Below are 21,324 nucleotides of genomic sequence, written 5' to 3' on the forward strand. Positions count from 1 at the left end.
CTAAGCTATTATTGCATGCCAGCAGTCTAGTGAATCTTTCAGATCCACTAGATAAGCAGAAAAGAGTTGTCAGAGGACATAAAGAGAGAAAGGTATACAGAAGAGAAATCAGTAGGAAAAAATGAAAGAAACTTAGTCAGGAGTCTTGTCAATTAGTGTCAGACAAGTTTGATAGAAGAAAAGYAATATATGTGCTCTTTGTAGGACAGAGTTGCACAAGAAACAGCATCCCTTGGGAATCACTAGGGCTAGAAGCAAAATTTCTATTTTTTTAGATACAGGTGAACTTTAAATGGACTCTCAAGACTTACAAAAGCTAGCCCAGTATTTCCAAAGGTCTATTTTTTCAAGTAGTTTGGTTTTTCAAGAGCAGTTGCAAATGTATTAATGTAACAGATTCTGAGAAGTTGACTGAGTGCCACATCTGTAGACACACACTTCCTGCACCAGTGAAAGTAAGTTGTCACAACGATGTTAGGGAGTTCTTGAAAACAAGTAAGATTCTGTTCTTGAGACTACATCCTGAGCACTGACACTCCCAGCTCTCAAAAGGGAGCTACCTTTTCTAATCTGCATGTGCAAAAGTCTCATCAAGATAATGGCACATTATCGCTTTCTACCAATATTCCCTTTAGCTGGCCTGGAGGAAATAATTTTTGAAGAACTGTCCAGCTAAATACCATTTCTTCTGCAYCTCAAAGAAGGATGAAGTAAATCTGTTCTGTCTCTCATTTGTCTAATAATATTATTCTTGGGACAATCTGTATTCAGCCCAACTCCTTAATCTGTAATTTACCCCAATTAGTTCACCTCGTCTCAGGTAATTATCAAGATTATAAATGCCTAAGTAGTTTCAAAAGATGTCTAGGCCAGGAAGGATCATTCAAAACCTCACTAAGTCCACAATCTTCAATGCAGATAGGATAACTGGCAGCTTTACACACACAGTGTATAGAGTATATGTGTATCCAGTATGAGTATATGTGTATCCAATAGATTGTGGATCATGAAATGTCAAACGTTTTATTTCATGATTTTGTAGGATATGAAGTGAAAATTTGTTGCCTGGAACAGTAGATGATTGCAAAAAGGCCCCACATTGAAAAAATTTGTGGGTTATTGTTAGGGCTTTATTTCAATAACAGCTTCTTAAATGACATTGCTATCTGTCTCGGTTTTGAGACAATGTTTTCAGAGAAAAACGTTACAGAGAAACATTTCCTCTGAAATGAAAATAAATTTGATAATTTTTTCCCCACCAACAAGAAAATAGATGCTGGGCAAAAAGTGAAGAGAAAAAAGGTAGTTTTACTAACTAAACACAGTGCCCACAGGACACAGATAAAGAGTAATCGTTAGATATTAAAAATAAAACTCGCCACGCAGCGCAGACAAGATGGCAACTCCGTCCCCGGGAAAAGAAACAAAAGAAAAACCCACGTGGCCGTTCTCGTAACAGTGGCAAAAAGAAAACCCAAAAAACCTGTACCACAGTCCTTTCTTTCCTGTGGATGGATCAGAGGGCTCGGTGTGTTTCTGCTGCCAGCCCGGTTTGCTTCCGGAATCCCAGATGAGATGGAGCCGCGCGGCTTTTCTCCCGGCTGGATTGCTCCAGGAGTAGGATYGCAGGAGATGCAGAGGGGATCTCTTCGAGGAAAAAGCCGTGGAAGCTAACAAACCCGAACCAGCCGAAACTGCAACGATGTAACTGCGCTGCACACCGCGAGCAAAAAGGACTCTCACGGCGATAAGCAAAGCGAGAGCGGAGCTCGAGAAAAGCCCCAGCTGCGTGGCAACGCCGGCTCTTAAACTGCCCGCGCTGCCTTTCCCAGCAGCCCCCGCTCTTTCTTCCGCGTTACATTTAAAGGTGCAAACACCTTTTTTGGGCGTACATGCCAACGGAAAAGGAATACAGAACAAAATTGGCACAAAAATCAACTCAAGACACTATCACAGTGGCAGGTTTTTCTCCTTCAAATACTAGTTACTAAAATGTGCTACTTTGTGKTTTTTTYCYTTTTTTTTTTTGCTTGTTTGTGTGTTTTGTGCGTTTTTTTGTTTTTGTGTTTTTTTTACAAAGAAAGCAGGGGATAACAATTTTTGATGTAGTGAAATCTAGGTGCACACTGTAAGAAATTGCAGCCTTTGTGATGATTTCAGTGAAATACTCTGGTCATCAGAGCTCTCAATAGCCCTGTTGCTCCGTCTCTTGACAATGGCAAATTTAAAGTATTGATAAACACAGAAAGACAGAGTTTAATCTCCTCATTTTCTCTTCACACTGAGGGCTTTTTGGGTCCACTGATGGGAGAGGTACTTGCAATAAATATCAACAAAATTCTGTTAAGGATTCAGGTATCACTATTGATATCTTAAAATGTTCACTGCTTGGTGGTGCTTTTTTCATGATTGAATTCTGCCCAAGGTAAGGTAACTTCCACTTAAAAAAACTGGTCGGCAAAAAAGAAAATCAAGGAAAATGTGTCACGCAACATGACACACATAAAAATGACCTGAAATTATCTCTGAACAGAGACCTCTAGATGAAAGTCAGGAAAAAAAGGAGAATTTACCACCTTTGGAAGAGGAGGCAGCCAACTCAGGAGGGCTACAAGGATATTGTGAGGTTATGCAGGGAGAAAATTAGAAGGGCCGAAGTTCAGCTAGAATTTAATCTGTCTACTGCCATAAAAGACAATGAAAAATGTTTCTATAAACACATTCACAACAAAAGGAGGGCTAAAAAGAATCTCCATTCTTAACCGGAAGCTGAGGGGAAATACAATAAAAAAGAATGAGTAAAGGGCGGCACTGAATGCCTTCTTTGCCTCACTCTCTAATAGCAAGACCAGTTGTGCTGTGAGAACCAGTTCCCTGAGCTGGAAGACAGGGATGGGGAGCAGAACAAAGCCCCACAATTCAAGAGGAAATGGTCAGCAACCTGCTACACCACTCAGACAGACACAGGTCTAAGGGACTGGGGAGATCTACCCRGGGCACTGAAGGAGTGGGTAGAAGAGCTCACTGAGCCACGTTGCACTATTTACCAGAAGGTCAGGCTAACTTGGCACAGGTTGACAAATGTTACCCCCATCTTCAAGGTGGGTCAGAAGGTGAACTCAGGGAATACAGGCCTGTCAGCCTGAGTGCTAGGGAAAATGGCACTTCCCTCAGTGTCAGGGAAAGTCATGAAAGAGATCAGCCCGAGTGTCATAACACAGTACATAAAAGACAATGAGGTAATGAGACCCAGACAGCAGGAGTTTGTGAAAGGCAGGTGCTCCTTGACCAACAGGATCTCTTTCTGTGACAGGGTGACACTTTAGTCGATGAGGGAAGGGTGTATGTGTTGTTTACTTTGGTAAAGCCGTTGATGACATTTTACGAAACATCTGCCTGCAGAAACTGGCTTTCCATGGCTTGGATAGGCACACTGCTCACTGGGTAAAAAGCCATCCTGAAGGCAGAGTGGTGGTGGATGGAGCCACATCCAGTTGGCAGCTGGTCATCAGTAATGTTCCCCAGGGCTCAGTACTGAGGCCAGTCTGTTTACTACCTTCACTGATGACATGGACAATGGGGTAAAATGAGCGCTCAGTCATTTTGCAGAGAATACCTCACTGGGTGGGAGTGCTGATCTGTTGGAGGGTAGGAAGGCTCTGCAGAGGGATCTGGCCAGGCTGGATCATGGGCCAAGGCCAAGGGTGCGAAGTTCAACAAAGCCAAGTAATGGGTCACAACAACTCCAGGCAGCATTCCAGGTTTGTACAAGGTCAAATGGTGTCCTGGCCTGGATCAGCAACAGTGTGGCCAGCAGGGCCAGGGCAGGGATTGTCCCCCCATACTCAGCACTGGTGAGTATGAATCTTGTGTCCAGTTTTGGGCCCCTCACTACAAGAAGGACTTTGAGGTAGTGAAGCATATCCAGAGAAGGGCAATGGAGCTGGGGAAGGCTCTGGAGCAGAAGACCTGTGAGGAACAGCTGAGGGAGCTGGGGTTCTTTAGCCTGGAGAAAAGGAGACTCAGGGGGACCTTATCACTCTCTATAGCTGCCTGAAAGTATGTGTAGCGAGGTGGGGGAAGCCTGTTGTACTAGGACAACAAGTGACAGGATGTGTGAAAATGGCCTCAGGTTGCCCTAGAGGAGGTTTAGATTGAAAATGAGGAAAACATTCATCAAAAGGGTTATCAAGCCCTGGGACTTGCTGTCCAGGGAAGAGAGTCAACAGACCTAGCTGCAGTTAATAAACATGCACAGGTGGTGCTTATGGACACGGTTTAGTGGTGCTTACAGACATGGTTTAGTGGTGGCCTCAGCAGTGTTAGTAAACGGCTGGACTCAATGATCTCAAAGGTCTTTTCTTACCTACTTGATTCTGTGAAAAATAATATCTCATTCCTGCTTCTGACAGCTGAATATCTTAATCTGAATTAATACATATTTTTTAAAGAGGAAGCTTTTAGGATTTTATAAGAACCTCAGAAAATTACCATAGCTCCCGAATGTAGGACCAATTGTCCTTCCAAAAACACTTTATAAGGAATAATTATAGCAGCATTCCATAAGTTATCATGTTATTCAATTTASAGATTTTAGTAAGTGAAGTTTATTTTGGGTTGTGGACATGAATGTCCACAAAGCAACTTCTTCTTTTCAATGGATAACACCAACACTTATGCACTTACTAGTAAACCTAAACACAGTGYGATTATATCATGGTAGCAATAACACTCATTTTTGTTCACCTAGTTTTATTGATAATCACAAGGTGAAACTGTGACATCAAACAATTCTCTGTAAACTGGTCACTCAAAAACCAGAGCACCTAATGGGGCACATGCCTGAAAGGATGCTTACCATTTCAGGAGGTGTGTGCTCAGCTCTCCTGTTTTCAGACCTTTAAACAGACTCAAAGCATGCTTCAYTCTTCAATTATCTGTGTTCTTCCTTGCAAGCAATGTAATATAGTGGTCTGTCTCCCCCAAATACACATCCTGCAAAGCCTTCCTGTACTGCCATGATTTCAATAATGTAATGTGGGAACAACATCACCCATATCTTACACATATATGTATATAAGGTATACTGACAGCCACCATATATACAGAAACAAGGTATATATATAGCTATATACCCAGAATATTAATTTCCATCAAAATTCTAAGATAAACCAGTGCAGGCATGTCCATCAGCTATCAAMAGAAAAAAGAAAAAGAAAAAAGGAATTGTGGGACACCATCCCTAAATGATCAGACCAAGGAACGGAAAAATTTCCTGATGCATATTCTGTGAACTGACATCCAGCCTACCAAGCAGAGGAGTATGGTTCTTGGTGMTGAGCTAGGGTCTGTTTGACAAGGTAAAGAGTATCAATAATACTTCAAGAAGTGGCAAGTTGCCCACATACATGCTGCCTCCTGGTAGCAGTTACTCAGGACTGAAGTATATGTAATCCCTAGCTGTGTGCATGCATTGTTAAACTAACTGCACCTCCTTTAAGGTATCATGTATTATCCCCCTTACTGCAGTCCTTCCCTGAATTACAAGAGGAATTTGTCTTCCTGTTGCTTCCAGGAATACTGTACCCATATACTTCTTTACAAGTCCTACACCTTCTTGGTTGAAGGAAAATGAATTGGTTAATGCATCAAACAGTTAACTTACAGGTTTAAACCCTGTAATTGAGGAGTGATTAGTCTAAGAAATCCAGTGTAACACCCAAATAATAAATAATTTTGAATTAAAAAAATCTGTGTCTATAGCTAACACACTTACAAATTCCCCACCTAACATATTCAGTAAATGCTAACACAAACCAAGAGAAATACATATGAGAACAATGTAAATCCTGATTTGGTTGCTACTGAATGCAGAGTTTCACGAAGTTTCGAGACTGAACTTTCTCTGCTTCCTATTTTCCTCCTTAGAAATAAATCACTGTGTCAGAACATTGGAATTCTGATCTATTGTGAGCTGAGCTGAATTATGTAGTGAATTCAGCACATACTGGAAGAGCAAAAAGCTCATGCTATCTTTGTGAGCTAGTTGAAAAGTGAAAACAGATTAGAAAAATAAGTTCTTCAATAGGCAGCAACATTGCTTTCACACCAGATTTGATGAATAAGTCCTCCCAGCGGCACTAACACCTGATACGCACATTGCATGGATTAGTAAGTTTCTGAGAAGAAGAAAAAACATTTTTTTTTCCCAGTTCCAGTAACTGCTGCAGGTATATTGTCTAATGAAAACACAAGAAGATTTCTCTAAGGAATGTGAATTTCTTTTGGTGTTTCCATCAAACAATTATATGTTGTTCATCCACTATATGAGAAGCACTGAGGCATATCCAGACCTGATTATATTGATTCTTAGTGCCAGATCAGACTCCCCCACTAAGAAAAGAAGCAGTTCCTCATCTTTGCCATACCAGATCCTTGATGGAGACATTCACAAAAGTGAGATTTCTAATAACAATACAGCCCCATTTACTTAATGTCTTGATCATCTTAAATCAGAGTGTCTTTGTTCATTAATGGAGCCTTTTGGAGTGTTTCGCACTAAAGGACAAATTCTCAAAGACATGTAAGAGAGATTTGCTGACTGACATCTATTCAGACCAGTGGGAGGTAAACAGCTCAATCCCCATACACTGATCTGAAATGTATCCTTTCAAATACCTGACTTTCAAAAGGCACCAGACATTTCAATAACTAAGATGCTTCTAAGAACAATACAATTTTCACAGACATATCTGTCAGTTAATGTTACTTTGAAGAAAACATTAGGCCTGCAGAAAGCAGAAGAGCTTTGAGATTTTCACAGCACAAAAATATGGAGGGCTCCTAGGAGTTGTATCCCTTGAGCTGCAAAGCGTAGGATTTCTCTGGCACCACTGCGTAAGCCAGGCTCTTCCCCCTCTGCATACGGAACATGGCTAAATGAAAAGTGRTCTTGCAACAAACAGCACTTTTGCATACCAAAGTTCCCTGGAGGCTCTAAMTTTTAGAGATTATTATTAGGAAGCACATAAAAAAGTATTGGCTTAGCACAGAAAACATTCAGTGGTTCATGAAGGTTAACAAGGATTAGAGTCACATAATGAGAAAGATGTCAAAGGGTACTCAGAGAACATCACAAAGCTTAACATCCAACATATTCCATGCAAACATGGAGGAAAACAGAATCTTTCTYCAATTGCATATTTTGTTCATATGTGCCAAGTGCACAATGTAGTCCTTACCAGTTATGAGAAACATGGTAGTTTACGTAAGTGCATAAGGGAAATCAAAATCTCAGTTGCTTTTTGAAAATGTAATAAACTACACTATATATAGATAAACTACTATCTTCTCCCTAATGATTTTTATCATTAATAATGTAATCGCACAAACTAAATATCAGGAAGTATAAACAAGTTGTTAGAGCAGATTCTTGAGAACTATTCTTCACATTACAGCAGAAGTTTTCTATTCTGCAAGGAATTTTTACTAGTTATCTCTAAGTGACAGAGAAGGATACATGGAATTCCCACTCTCATATCCTTTATTAAATAAATATTTCTTATTTAATTAAAAGATTTTCTAAGATTACTCTTGATTCATTTGGTCAAATGGCAAAGACTAATTAGAACAACCAAAGTTTGGAAGCCCATTAGAAAATAATCCTTCTCAGCAGTTAAAGTAACAATCATGAACTGAATATTAAGATGTTATTTCCTCAAGGTCAAAAGAAGCAGTTCAAGAGTTTCCAACTCTAATGTAAAAAAGAAAAACAATCAAATTCAGCACAAAACCCCCACCCCAAAACCAAAATCCAAGGAAACAAACCAGAATGAATAGGTATCTGAGAAAGTACTTACTACAATATCTTCAGGAAAAGTATCCAAACTGAAAGAGCCGTCATCAAACATGACTTCATAGAAAAGCTGAGATGTCACTCCTGTAACTCTGCAACTATAGTATCGTGTATTTCTATGTTTTGTGATGACTGTCTGCCCAATTGTAATGGCTTTCTCACATGCTTTAGCTCTCTTGAAAAAAAGAAAGAAATTAAAAGTAAATTTAAATACCRGCTTACACAAAAATTTGTCAATGTAAAAATAGGATTGACAACAGCTCACTACTCAATATAAAAACTTCAAATGCAAATTAATTCCATTTAATAATGATAACATAAATTCTTTTACACACCAAATTTCTCAATTTTTGCACCTGATGCCTTATAACTACTCAGCATTAGATCAATAATACACAATTAGAAAAATATGCTATTTTTATTAGTAGTATACTATGTAGAATTTTCCTGAAGACATAAGATGTGATGAACCAAGAGTATAGTCTTGATTTTTTTTTAAATGATGTGATTTTGRAGTACTGGATATCTTTATAATTCTACATAATGCAATAAAATTTTGCCMAGTGAGATGCAATAACTAAATGCATATCCAGTTCTTGCCAGAGCTTTCTACAGCCATGTRTCTGAGGAACTTCTTTACCCATATGTGCAGACCTTCTCCTTTAAAACTACAAACAGCATTGATCTCTTTTCATCAGTTATTTACATAGTRTATCAGTAACAATATTTTCCTTTTCTCTTTTCACCTTTTACTTGTAATTCTCCATAGCTATATGTAATCCTCCATATCAATCACATCTGATTGATATAGAYGATCAGGGTTGTTAAACTATGCAAAAATTCCACATCAATAACTGCTCGATAGATTCTATAAATACCAAAAGAATGAAACTTTAGGAAGGAAGGCAATCACTCAGAATCTCACATTATGCAGACAACTATTACATCTCAGTTCCCAGCTATCGCACCCCCAGGAAACTTCCACTTTAAAAGCAACCTTCTTCACTAGGAAGCATAAAACCAGTATCTTCTCATCCTAATAAGACAGAGAAGGCACTTCTTTCTTTGGATTTGACTATTCAAAATCTTACATAGGTTCCATTTTTTATTCAAAGGTTGAGCTAGTGTGAGTTTGACTACACCTGAACAGTTGAACTTTAAAACCTGGCCTGTAAGATGCCTGTGCACTGGACTATCTAAGGATGAAATACTTTTTGTTATAAATGTTTATGTAAACTGCACAAGAATACTTTTACACATGATACACACTAAGGTAGTCATCAAATTTCCTAAGATTGCTTTTGAAACCTTCAAAAAAGCAGTCGATTGATTCTTCAGGTAATATTAGAGTCTTAAGATTGCCTTATGAAAATCTGGAAAAAACTACAGCTGTAGGATTTTTATCACTAATATTGAAGAAAATAAAGAACAGCAACTGTTCTTTTAGTTAGATTTCAAGTATTAGCAGTAATGTGAATGTTTTGGGGGAAGAGAAAAAACCCACCCTAAACCTGAAGACCTCTGTTTCTGTGTCAACTTTTTGTCACTATTGGGCTTCTTTCTTGGACCTATTTATGGGATTTATAATTCTTAAACTTCTCTGCTCCTGCAAACTAAGGACATACCAAGTACAAATATTCTGYGCCATTTTTATAGGCAGTGCACTAAATCTGTGTGTCAAAGCTCTGYCTGTCACAGACATTTGGAGGATTTAGTTGAGGTCAGATCAGACAGTGAAACCCAATGATGTTCCTAAAGCATTTCCAAGTTTACCTAGAAAAAATGTTTTGAGCATACTCAMAAATTGCTTAACCATTACATGTATAATAAAAACATTTCCTCCTCATTTTAACTGTTTACAGCTAGACTAAGAATAAAAATTAACTACATAAATAACAATTGACTGGTATTATTATAGGAGTGATAAAATATCCACGARTGTGTTTTATCCAGTCTTGAAACATGTTAATTGACCTTTCAATTTTAGATTGTATCCCATTCAGCTTTTTGGGGGGCGGGGGGGAAAGTTGGATCAGATGTAAACTAGAGACTATTAATTGATTTATTTCTATAAAGTAACAGAAAAGATATTATACCATAGAAACCCAAAGAGATATTGCTCTATTAAAAGGTTTAAATCTTCTCTGAAACAAGAAGTAACTCCTCAGAGAAGATGGTGGGCAAATTATAATATTTTAAGAAACAATACAGATCCATTTAATGATAAAATTTTCAGAGAAGGAATGCCATTCCTCAAAAAAAGTAATAAAACCCAGAAATGCATTCTAGCTCAAGAAGACTATTTTTAGTATGTTACCTTCATAGGATTCTTAATTTATTTCTCAGAAAAACATATTCACAAGYACATTCTGTATTGATTGCATGTCCCTGAAAACATTTCCTGACAGAAAATCTTAAGAATTTATTGATGTTAAGAATGTCATTTTTGATCAGAAAGGACAGTTGTTATGTAAGGGAGTCTATCAGATTAAAGAAACAGCTGTGGTAGTTACCAGATTATTGAGAAAGCTGTGGTTTAAAAAGCATGATTTTCTTTAATGGTACCAAAGCTAAGSATGAACCAAGATAGCAGCAGAAATACAGAAAACAACTACATACAAAAAAAAACCCCTAATCTCCCCTTCTGTGTGCAAACTTCAAAAAGATAAGAAGGAAAATTACTTTCTCCTTCATTTCTGTATGGCAGGACACAAAAACCTTGTTAAATATATAAACTACGTGCACATGAATTCCTAATAACTATCATGAGATTGACATCCTATGTACATCTAATACTGAGAAACTTTCTCAGGCTATGATTTTTAATAGGGATCCTAAAAGATCTGAGACTTATTCCATACATGAACATATTCCTTGTTTACTCCTTGGAATTCCAATTTTAGGCATAGAAATCATGCATGGCATTTCAAAAATATTCCAGCTCATGACTGAGTGGCCGGCAGTAGTTAGCAAACAGTGGCAAATGAAGACACGGCATCATTCAGATATTCAACAGCAAAAGGATCTACAGCTTCCATTAGACAGCATCCCCTCATTCCCTGTGAGCTACAAAGGTCAAGAACTGGCTAATAATAGTAGAAGATTATTTCTAATAGCTCCAAATCCAGCAACAGTAGGTATTTGCACCTCCAATCTTTTCTGCTTCTAAAGATTGCTAGTCTTTCAAATTTTACTGGAACTGTCTAGATAGCCCCTTCTGTTCAGAATTTCCAAATGAAATAGCTGTGAGTATAGGTTGGTCTCCAGCTGGCTTTCTYTGATCTGAGCGCTGTCTTCCCTAATCTTATATGGTTCTTCTAGGTTTGTTTTTTTTTTCTGCTAGAATAGTTGCATACAACTTCTTTTTTCTCATTTCCTTGTGAATGAAGAAGTCCTCTAATAAAAAAAAAATCCATCTGCAGCACCTATTCCCAACTGTACTTTCAAGTGTTCTTACAGTTTTTATGACAAAAATGTGTGAGGGATATGTTTCATGCTCAAAGACAAGCACAGTCAAAGAGGAAAAATGACCAAAAAAACCCCAAACCATGGTCTGTAAGTAGCAAATCCCAGAGCCTTCTTGAATATTGACAGTCCAATTTACATAAAAAATAATACAGGCAATGATAGCAATAACCCAAAACACTCTATATAAAAAAATATATGTTTTGCTAGGAAAGTTTTGCATAATTTCTAAAGCTGTACCTTCAGCAAATACAAGAGGTATGCTTAGTTTTGAGTCAATGAGTATGCAAAGAACATATTCTTGTAAAGTCCTATCAACATTTTAAAACTCCAGCTCTTAGTATTTCCATATTTACTTCATTTGGCAGCAGCAGATGCATTCAAGGATTATGCTTTCCYATTTTATTTTCTCTTTGATGATTTTTCTTCAGAAGACCTCACCAGTGTTTTCAATGACTGACAACAACACAAAACCTGATCCCCAGTGAAAAAGGCTTATGAAAGTATGTTGACAAAAAATTTTACATGAGTTCATAGCCAAAAGTAAGTTGGATGCATACTTTACTTCATCGCTAYGATCAGATCTAGCCTGAGGTGAAGGAATATGCTAATAAGAGTAATAATACACATTTATCTGTTTAGGTAGGCTTTTTTTTTGTTGAGCACCCTCACTGATTCGCACATGGAAATGCCACTATAGGTATATGTCACAATTTTTCCTAGTGCCAAGAAGTCATTCTTTGATTGTTGAGTTTTTGGGGTTTGTTTGTTTTCTTTTTTAACTTGAAGAAAGAAGTAAACACAGGTAGTGACTGAGTATCTAAACATAATACTTAGTCTATATTAATGAAAATTAGACTATTTTAATTTATTTTCTTGAAATTAGGAGAAATAGTGTCCTTGCTTTATGAACGTTTCCTGCTAAATACCAGAAGAGATGTTTTTCAGACTGACAATCTATTGTATTCCTGTAAAAATTTACTAAGTGAGCATAATTTCAGTCTGCATGATTCACCATTCTGCTTCTGAGCAGTGAAGCTAAAACAACAGGCAAAATAAAAAAAAGTTGATTAGAAGTAAGACACATTGCTACGCCTAATGGTGAAGAGCAATGTAATTTCTGCATAAAGGAATAGCTAATAGCTAAGAAAAGCATAACAAGAAAAACAATGGTGAAAAAACTTCCAAAGGCTTGAAGATGTGGTAAGATTAATTATCCAAAAGACAGAGTATAAAACTAAGCATATAAAAACATATGGCAATCTCCTTTCTCTAAGGAGTAAGTTAAGAATTTTACAGAAAAAGTTCCTTTAACAAAATCCTTTAACTTCTCTTTCCAAATTTTGGCCCAACTGAAAACACAAAAGCATAATTCTTCTTTCTCTTTTGCAAACCTRACTTTTATTTGAGCCATGGTGAAAACAAAAGGTAATAATACTGAATCTTTTCAAAAAGGTTGGTGCTGAGTTTCAGGAAAAGATGTAATAGTGTCCTTCCAAGATACTTTCAATGTCCTTCACTCAAACTCTTAAACATTAGCCATACAAAATCCTGTTTTTCTCCATAAGTGTTGGGGTTTCTTTTCCTTTACACTACCTAATATAGGACACTACCTAACAYAGGTCAAGAAAATAATTTAAAAAGCATGGAAATTATGAGACTGATGCAAATCTCACTRCCTAGAATATAAAGATAATAGAAAGCATTTGGGAAATATTGGCCCTAATTTTGCTGGCTATGATTTTAATCCCGTACTTTTCAACTAAATAATGTTGTCMAAAAAATCCCAAGGAGAGTATCGGAAGTTGCCTGTACCGATAAATGTTTGTTTGGTTTTAAAACTAAACTAATTTTCTTGGAAAATGTTTGAAGAAATTAAAAGCATATAAAGCGTACTGGTTTAACATGTTCATTCATTTYGGAAAAAAATACTATACAGCTTAACAATTCTATGGAAATTGTAAACAATTTTAAACAATATGTTTCCCTTTTAAAGAACCACCTGCCGATTGAACAGTTAGGACTGATTACTCTTGTTGGAAGACATTACAATTTAGTACACTTGAAAGAAAATTCTGCTCTTCAGCAGTCTTGTTAAGTCTTGTCATTAAGACCAAGGATTCACTGACAAGCTCTTGAAAGAACAACATCTATTACACAGAACCTACCTGGGTTTATGTCTTTCATTTCTAATGTATAAAGGAGACAAAAACATTTCCAACTCAACTCACTTATCAAGCTCTTTCCTTAAGAAGACTATGTTAAGTCCTTCTGGTTTGCTAGGAAGCAAAATACAGCTTTAAAAGCCCAAGATGAATGACAAGACTACTCTCCTAACTGAGATAGTAACTATTTATTCAAGTAAAAGTCATTATTCTAATTCCTCATTGTGTCTCATATAAAATTAAAGGTTCCTCCTAAGCACAGAAGAGAAATAAAAAGGCAGTCATAACATGAATTATCATGGCATGCCAGTACTTTGCCAGATGACAGAATAATTATAATTGGATATTTTCAAGAGACTCTTTGGCTGCAGAACAAAGATTTTACATATACACCACATYCATTATCTCACAGGATCTGTGAGTATTTGTAAGATATTGTGATCTGGGTATTTATAATACACTTCAGGTTAACCAAACAGAAAACTCAGAGATTTGTTCTGGCTGTCAAAACAATATACTCAACAAGGATTTTAAATGCAAAAATGTRTTAAGCATATCAGGTATCACTTCTCTCAGGTAACAGCATAAAAATCCTTCAAGCTGTAATAGATTACTATGCATGAAAATATGATAGAAAGAACTATTATAATACACAGTGTGGATCCTCCATTTTCTCCGGAAAAATGCTTTAATTCTGCCAAAGAAGAAAACATATTCCTTACCACATTTTGGTTGATTTTGTGCCTGAAACATGTGATGTAGACAACATATGGCCAGTCATCAGGTTCCATCAGCACTCCTGCAGCATGGGCACAGGTAACATGGAAGGATGCTGGGCAGCGTCCATATGAGCATTGAATGCAGGCACCAGAGATTTTCTTAACTCTCTGCCTGCAGAACATACATTTCTGTAGGAGCAAAATAAACAGAATATTTTCTGTAGTACCACAATTTCACTGACTCCTGCAAGTAACTCAAAGACCAAAAAATTATTTGTGATCCAATGATCCCTTTTTTTACCTTCCAATATGCAGAGCAAAAGCAATAGCATTTATGAATTACAAGGCAACTTAGTAATATGATAATTAATACATACCATTTTTGCCTTTCTACATAAATGTTAAGACAATCTGTTACAATGCCATAGCAAGAAAACTGATATCTATTTAAAAGTTTAATTTAAAATTTCATACTCTGAAAATTAACCTACTACTCCTAAAATAGGTAAATAAAAAAAAACCTATACAGGATTTGACAAAAAAAGTACTCAAAAAATAGAGAGGATAGGCCCACTGAAATGCAGGGCTAATCAGGACTTCCATATATCATTCAATTAGCTCCCTATTATAAAACTAGATGTATATAGTCTTTGTWAAATGGTTAACCCAACAGTTTCTACAATGTCCTCAGCCTGCTATAGTGGATAAATCTCTAAGTTAGAGATGTTTTCTTTCTCTCAAGCCCTTGCATAATTCCACAGCTGAAGGCTGTTCCTAAGACCCTTTTTATTTTTTAGCCTGGTTTTCATTGGCTGAGTATTTAATATAATGTCAATACAGTAGGCTTTATTTCCTCACATCATGTACTCAAACATCATGTCAACAGCCTTACTGGTATCAAGACACACCAGTTTACTTCCTTTTGCCAAAATGAAGACCATATCAAAATAATATCRCTATTTTGTAAGTGACACAAGCAAGAAACGAATAGGAAAAGAAGACGAAGGGACACATGCTAATTTAACTAAGTCTGGGGAATAAGTTTTAATATACTAAAAAAGACAATACAAGACAAACTACCTTGCCATCATAAGGCATTAACAAGCACACTAGATAGAATAATTACTTCAGTAACTTCTGTGTACAGCTGTTTTATATAATATATGAGAATTATCCTCTTATAACTCTCAGCATGTCTAAGAAAAATGCAAATGCTATTGATGATCACAGAATTATCTCAGCTATTACAAATAGATTTCATGCAATGACAAAAAAGAATGAATTCAATAAAACATACTGTTGGAATACTGCTTACTTCCATTTGTCCTAAATTTGCTGCCCACAAACTTGTTTAACACCTTTATCTGCCTTTGCTGAGAACATAAAATAACTAAATAAAAAGAACCAAAAATAATTTTGATGCACTTTTGCTGTATGATTAATAATTCAAAGTATTTACTATTACCTTACCATCTAATTCTTATTCMTAGGTGACCACAGAACCTAGCTCTCCTTGTTCTCCATTGTTTATTAATTTTCACATTCTGCATAAAACCGGCAGTGCTGGTTCAGCACTTACATRGTTTCAATGGCTTCTGGCACATGAYTTGTGACAGAAATAACATTTTTGGCAGGGCCAGCCCTGTCAAGATCACGGTTCTTGCTCCCGTATCATTCTGAATGTGAAATACTCTTGAAGTTCTGCCCTTGTGTCTACCCTTTGAAAGCAAACTGCCAGCATGGCTTTGTACAAGCTGACATTAGAGTCTAACATCCAAACTTAGTGAAAATTTTTAGCTATCACTCACTAAAAAGACCAGAATTCAGCTCATTCTACTGTARTATCATCAGGTTTCAAAGACTAACAAGAGGTAAAGATGGTTTTGCCATCAAAAGAAATGTTTCAGAGACTTCACTCATGATGACATCTCATATCTTTRTATTCATGTGTGGTCATTTTCAGATAAGTGAAGTAATTGTTTTCCAAGGSAGCTTAAGAATTTCTTTCATATACACATATTCAAAGCCTACTAAAGTGGAAATCCCACACAGAAAACAGAACTGAAATCTGGTATACATAATGTCTAGACACTGAGTTCATACAAATAACAGAGCTCCTCTTGAATGATTTTTCATACAGATATACACATAAACTCCCCAATAAGATTAATGGAAGAAGAAAGACAGAAGCACTTATGAGTATTAAAAAAACCCAACTCCACCAAAAAAACCCAAAACCAAACCAAACCAAACCAAAACGAAACAAAACAAACAGCCAAAATCCCAACGACCAACCAACCAACTAAACCCTATGTGTGTTCTGACATAAACACAAAAAAAATGCAGTTTAAACAAAATGTAACAAATAAGGAAAAGGATTAAAAGAAAGTACAGCTCAACTAGAATTGACTGAAGAAATTGTAATATTACAGCAGGAAATGCTGGTCCCACTTAAATTAATGGCTGCACTTGTACAAAGCAGTAAAGATGTAAACATTACAATGTTATTTAAGTTTCTCCTGGTTCTTACTAAGGTATTATAAAAACTTGGGTGATGTGAAAATCTAAAAATACCCTATGTGAGTAATGCTTCAGAAAAAGAATATAAACTTACAACTATATATATGTACAACTGTTCTTCTATATTAGTATTTTAAGGTTTATTATCTTCCAGATGTGGGAAAGCTGAGCAAAATAAAAGTAATATGAGGACAGCAAGAAATGCTGAAAGGTACAGTGGAAATGTAGTCAGGAAAACTGAAAATGTCACACATTAAATGGCATGGCCAAATCCTCAGAAGTTAGACTAAAACTTCATCCCTCCTGGTAAGGGAAGCTGACTTCTCTGTTCTCATCCAGCACAGGTTAATTTAATGAGATTATGTTTGACAAACTGGCATCATGAGAGAAGACACTCCTCACAGTGTTTTTCAGAGTTGCAATTTGAAAGTAYTGAAAATAATTAATTAAAAAACAAGCTGTTCAGTTACTATTGACCATATTCTTATTACAGTCATGTTGGTGTAAAATTATTGTAATTCKGATGAAAAGTGAAGTTGCTTCAGATTTACTCTTATATAAAAGCAGCATTGCTGAGCCGTACGTATTTGTGTAAATGCAGACTTCAGTTCACATGACGAAAGTGAAAAAAATCCTATTTTAACCAYGCAATAAATCCATCTCACTGCCAAATACAAGGAAGGTAATTGCTACATCAGTTAACTCCAAACACACATTAATCTTTTGTGCTGCACTCCTACATTCTTCAGGTACCAAAAACATTAAGATCATGGATATAAATATGAGGAAAAGCATTACTGTACACATAGGAAAAGAAAAAAAATCCTATTTCTCCCTGTGCTTAAGGAAAACCAGRAAAACTATGAAAAACATTCTTCTTTTAAGAATGCAGGAAATGATTTGCAAATAAAGAAATGTATTTCTTATTTCATGTAAGATACTGTGGCCTTTGTACAAGTTTKACACTGAGAAGGATGATGCAGATGTATCTCAGTTTTACAGTGACTCTCAAACTAAGGCATGAATTTTGAAAAGTCAGGTATATAAGCAAACTACAGCCTGCATAACTGTATCAGGCAACATGGCCCCATTCAGACATAAGAGAAAAAGCTCCTTCATATTTGAAACTATACATCAAATAGTCAGTCCAGTCCATTTGATGAATAAAATTGGGACACATATAGTGACAGCAGAGGAAGTTATAAAAAATCTATTTTGCATAGACTTTTGGAACATTAGTTGAACKACCAAGTTGTATATTAGCTATAAGCAGGAAACTAAACTGTGCTGCRTCTGGCTCATACTGGAAATTCTTCTCCTTCCTGTTTTGTGAAAAATAATGGATTTCTCGTACTTTCACCTGGGGAATGAACGTATGAATTCAAAGGTTTTTTCTAACTTTTTTCATATATCAATTTATTATACTATATTGATACATGGAGGGGAGGATGATGAAAATGTACAAAAATAAAATCAATACAAAAAAATACACAAAAAACCCCAACAAAACAAAACAAAAAGCACTAAAAAACCCAATTAAGTGCCACTATAAGTGACCAAAGGAAAAAGGCATCAGAACATCAAGAGAAARCAGGGAACTACTGGCTGTGAAGACTGAGGTGTCACTCTCCCCCCCAACTCTTCCATGAAGTCTGACTTTCATAAGTTTTTTAAATGAAGGAATTGTATAGAATGGAACCAATCTCRAACTATTCCTGCAAAAGAAAAAGTCTAAACGCCTCTCTGACAGAGCAAGACTTTTGTTTAGGTATGTAAGCTTGCTATTTGTGAAACAAACTGGACATAACCATGAACACATTTTCTAAAACACAATAATGCTAATTCAATGCCCAAACAGCAGTTTTTCAGTAGCTTGAAAGTACAGCTGTTCCTATGAGCTAAAGCAATTCTAGGTAGCTGGGAAGAATGTAATTTTGATTCAATGATTGCTAGACATTAGTGCAAAGCAGAGACCAAGGGGAAAGTGGCTGAGGATCAATCTTAATCAGAGATCCAGATACAAAATGAATTGTAGAATAAATAGAATTGTTTATATAACTGGAGATTAAGAATATAGGACAGAACAATGTACKGTCATTTTCTAGATTGTAAAATGACATCTTTTTGCCCCCCCCCCAAAGAAAAATATTCTGCTGCTAATGAATTTCATAATCACAAAATAGCTCTTTAATGTTAATAGTTTGCAAATCTATAAACAGAATGGATTTTAAAAAATTAGTCCAAGGAAACCRGATGTCAGCACTTTGCAAAAGACAGCCCACTGGTAACTTTTAGAATATTTTTTATGTATTCTTATTTAAAGATTTAGAAATTGCTTCCATCAAAAGGGAAGGTATTTACAAATAAAATTCCAGTCCCTAAAAGGATCATGAATTAATCACACTAGCAGTGTTTTCTGATAGAAGGATTTATGAAAATCAGTACAAGCAGAGGTCGCAGCAAAAAGCCAGGGATGGATTTTAGGAAACAATTTGGAGTATTGACTTCTCTCAAAATTATCTCTATGCCTTTGCAATCAGAATGACTTAAGTGAAGGAGTTCATTGTAGTAAAGCATTAAATGCTACAAAAAGAAGCTATTTCAAGAGAGCCTCTAAAAATTACTAGATTTCCAAATACTATTAAAAATCATCCTGTATGAGTTCTGCTGCTGCAGATGTTTAGTAACTATTAGTCAGTAAATTATTTGTATATTCTCATTCTCTCTTATATATTTGTCATTTTTTCCCTTCTATGTATAATTTGAAATACTAAGACAAAGGCATCATTGTAAAATTAAGAAATTTAATGRAAAATCACTGGGTCGTTTTTTTTCTATGATGTCTGCTTTAGYATCTCTTCATTTTGTAATGAATCTGCTTTGCTTCCCAATTTATATTACCAGACAAGCAATGTTGCTATTATGTATGATCACACTGCAGATACGAAAAGTCAGCCCTACTGTAAGCAACTGTAAAATACCCATAGATTTTAAGAGAGCAAAGATTTTACAGAGAGTATTGACAGAGCGAGCTTCAACAGCTTATCAACTTTTATAACCTGAGACATACAGAATAAAATGCACAGTGAAACTAATCTTTTCCTTCTCCATTCCAAAGCCATAACATGGATTAAAAGTGAGAAAAGATTACAGCAAGAGTTGGAAGCAAGGTACTGGCAGAAAGATTTGTTAACGATGCACAACATAGTCAGAAGATGCATACTACGAAGACATTTGACACATTATCTGCAGATCAGTGAGCGCATGCTGGCTGCACAACCATCTTTTAGAATACAAAGTCAGCACTTAATTTTGGCRGAGAGCATGGTGTGTTTCTATGGAAACAAACTCATTACTCTTTTTCCATTTTATGTTTCCTTTTATTCCTGATTAATTTAAACCAAGATGAGTATTTGAGCTATGAAACTGACAGAGCTTAGAATCAGAACATATGAAGAAAGAGCTTTTTAGATGATCTATTCTACTTCATTGTTCAGCATGTTTAGTCAATTATATAAAATTAACTAGAAATGTTGTTAGAGGAAGTATCAAAAGACTATTTTACATCCCTCTGGTATTTCAAACGTAACAACCAGTACCTCAGGGGGAAAAAAACCTAGACTTGTAGAAAACAATTTGTAATTTCCTACCATTCAGAAAGTCTGCCTATAGCATGGGGCTGTGGCAAATTAAAGATGGCAGACATTATCTAGATGTAGGCAAAAATTCTTCTAGCGGTAAATTTCAGCAAAGAAGTAAACATAACACTTATGCTTCAGTAGCAATTAGAAACAGTAATTCTATTCTCTAATAACTCTGTGATAATGTAGTTTTGTGTCTACTCCCGAAGAGTGAACTTGAAAATTGTTTAATTTTGAATTAAACATGAAAAAAATATTGAAATCGTGCCACATATACTTTTTCATTTAAAATACAATTTTAACAGTTGATAAAAATCACCAGAAYTTGCCAAAATCACATATACAGTATCCATCTATTATTTCAATCGAACTGTTAAGATCCTAATACCTTTTAATTTATAAGGAAGACAAACACACTATGTAGAGTTAAGAAAAATCTTGTTTCCCCAGAAGCCTGGACTGTGATTGCAGTGAGAATCATTAAAATGTAGGTTAAAAGAGAAATAAAAAGAAACAAAAGAAAACAAAACATTTGGTGAATAAGTATTTATTTTGAAAGTGCTTGAAAGGGTTTATGCTCCTGTGATACACTGCAGTCTCAGTAGCTGGTAAAACAAGTGTTGTGAGGCAAAAAGTAAGAAATAAAAGGCCCTGTTAGACCTTCAGCTGGTACTTGCAATTGCCATATCTACCACTATGCCATATCTTGGGAAATAAACTGCTATATATTTATTTTTAGTATTATTGAAGTTCTCACCTTTGTAATCACATTTCAACACCAAGCACTGCCATTAAGTCCCTACTCTTTTTAAGGGTTCTGTTCTTTCCTTATAAAGTTTGGGCTCATGGTTACATATTGTTATTTCAGAAAGTAGGTGGAAATGTAGTGGGTAAAAGAAGAGTTAGGATGACTAACTTCTCAGCATCACCTGGTATAAAATAATCTGGAAGAAATGGGA

At 36.0% G+C, this 21,324-nt stretch overlaps 1 protein-coding gene across 3 annotated transcripts in view; it reads right to left on the bottom strand.

The window, feature by feature from the left end:
- The window catches only part of KDM4C (lysine demethylase 4C), a 247,985-nt gene that overhangs the window by 15,733 nt on the left and 210,928 nt on the right, over positions 1–21,324 (bottom strand). For all 3 annotated transcript variants that reach the window (XM_057377991.1, XM_057377992.1, XM_057377993.1), the window contains exons 18-19: positions 14,208–14,393; positions 7,860–8,030 (exon numbers count right to left, since the gene is read on the bottom strand). In XM_057377991.1, the coding sequence (XP_057233974.1) occupies positions 7,860–8,030; positions 14,208–14,393 (357 nt within the window). The remainder of the gene's footprint in view (positions 1–7,859; positions 8,031–14,207; positions 14,394–21,324) is intronic.

This window comes from Malurus melanocephalus, unplaced genomic scaffold, assembly GCF_030028575.1.
Source record: "Malurus melanocephalus ecotype Western Australia unplaced genomic scaffold, MMel_1.1 scaffold_337, whole genome shotgun sequence".
Taxonomy (NCBI): Eukaryota; Metazoa; Chordata; class Aves; order Passeriformes; family Maluridae; genus Malurus; species Malurus melanocephalus.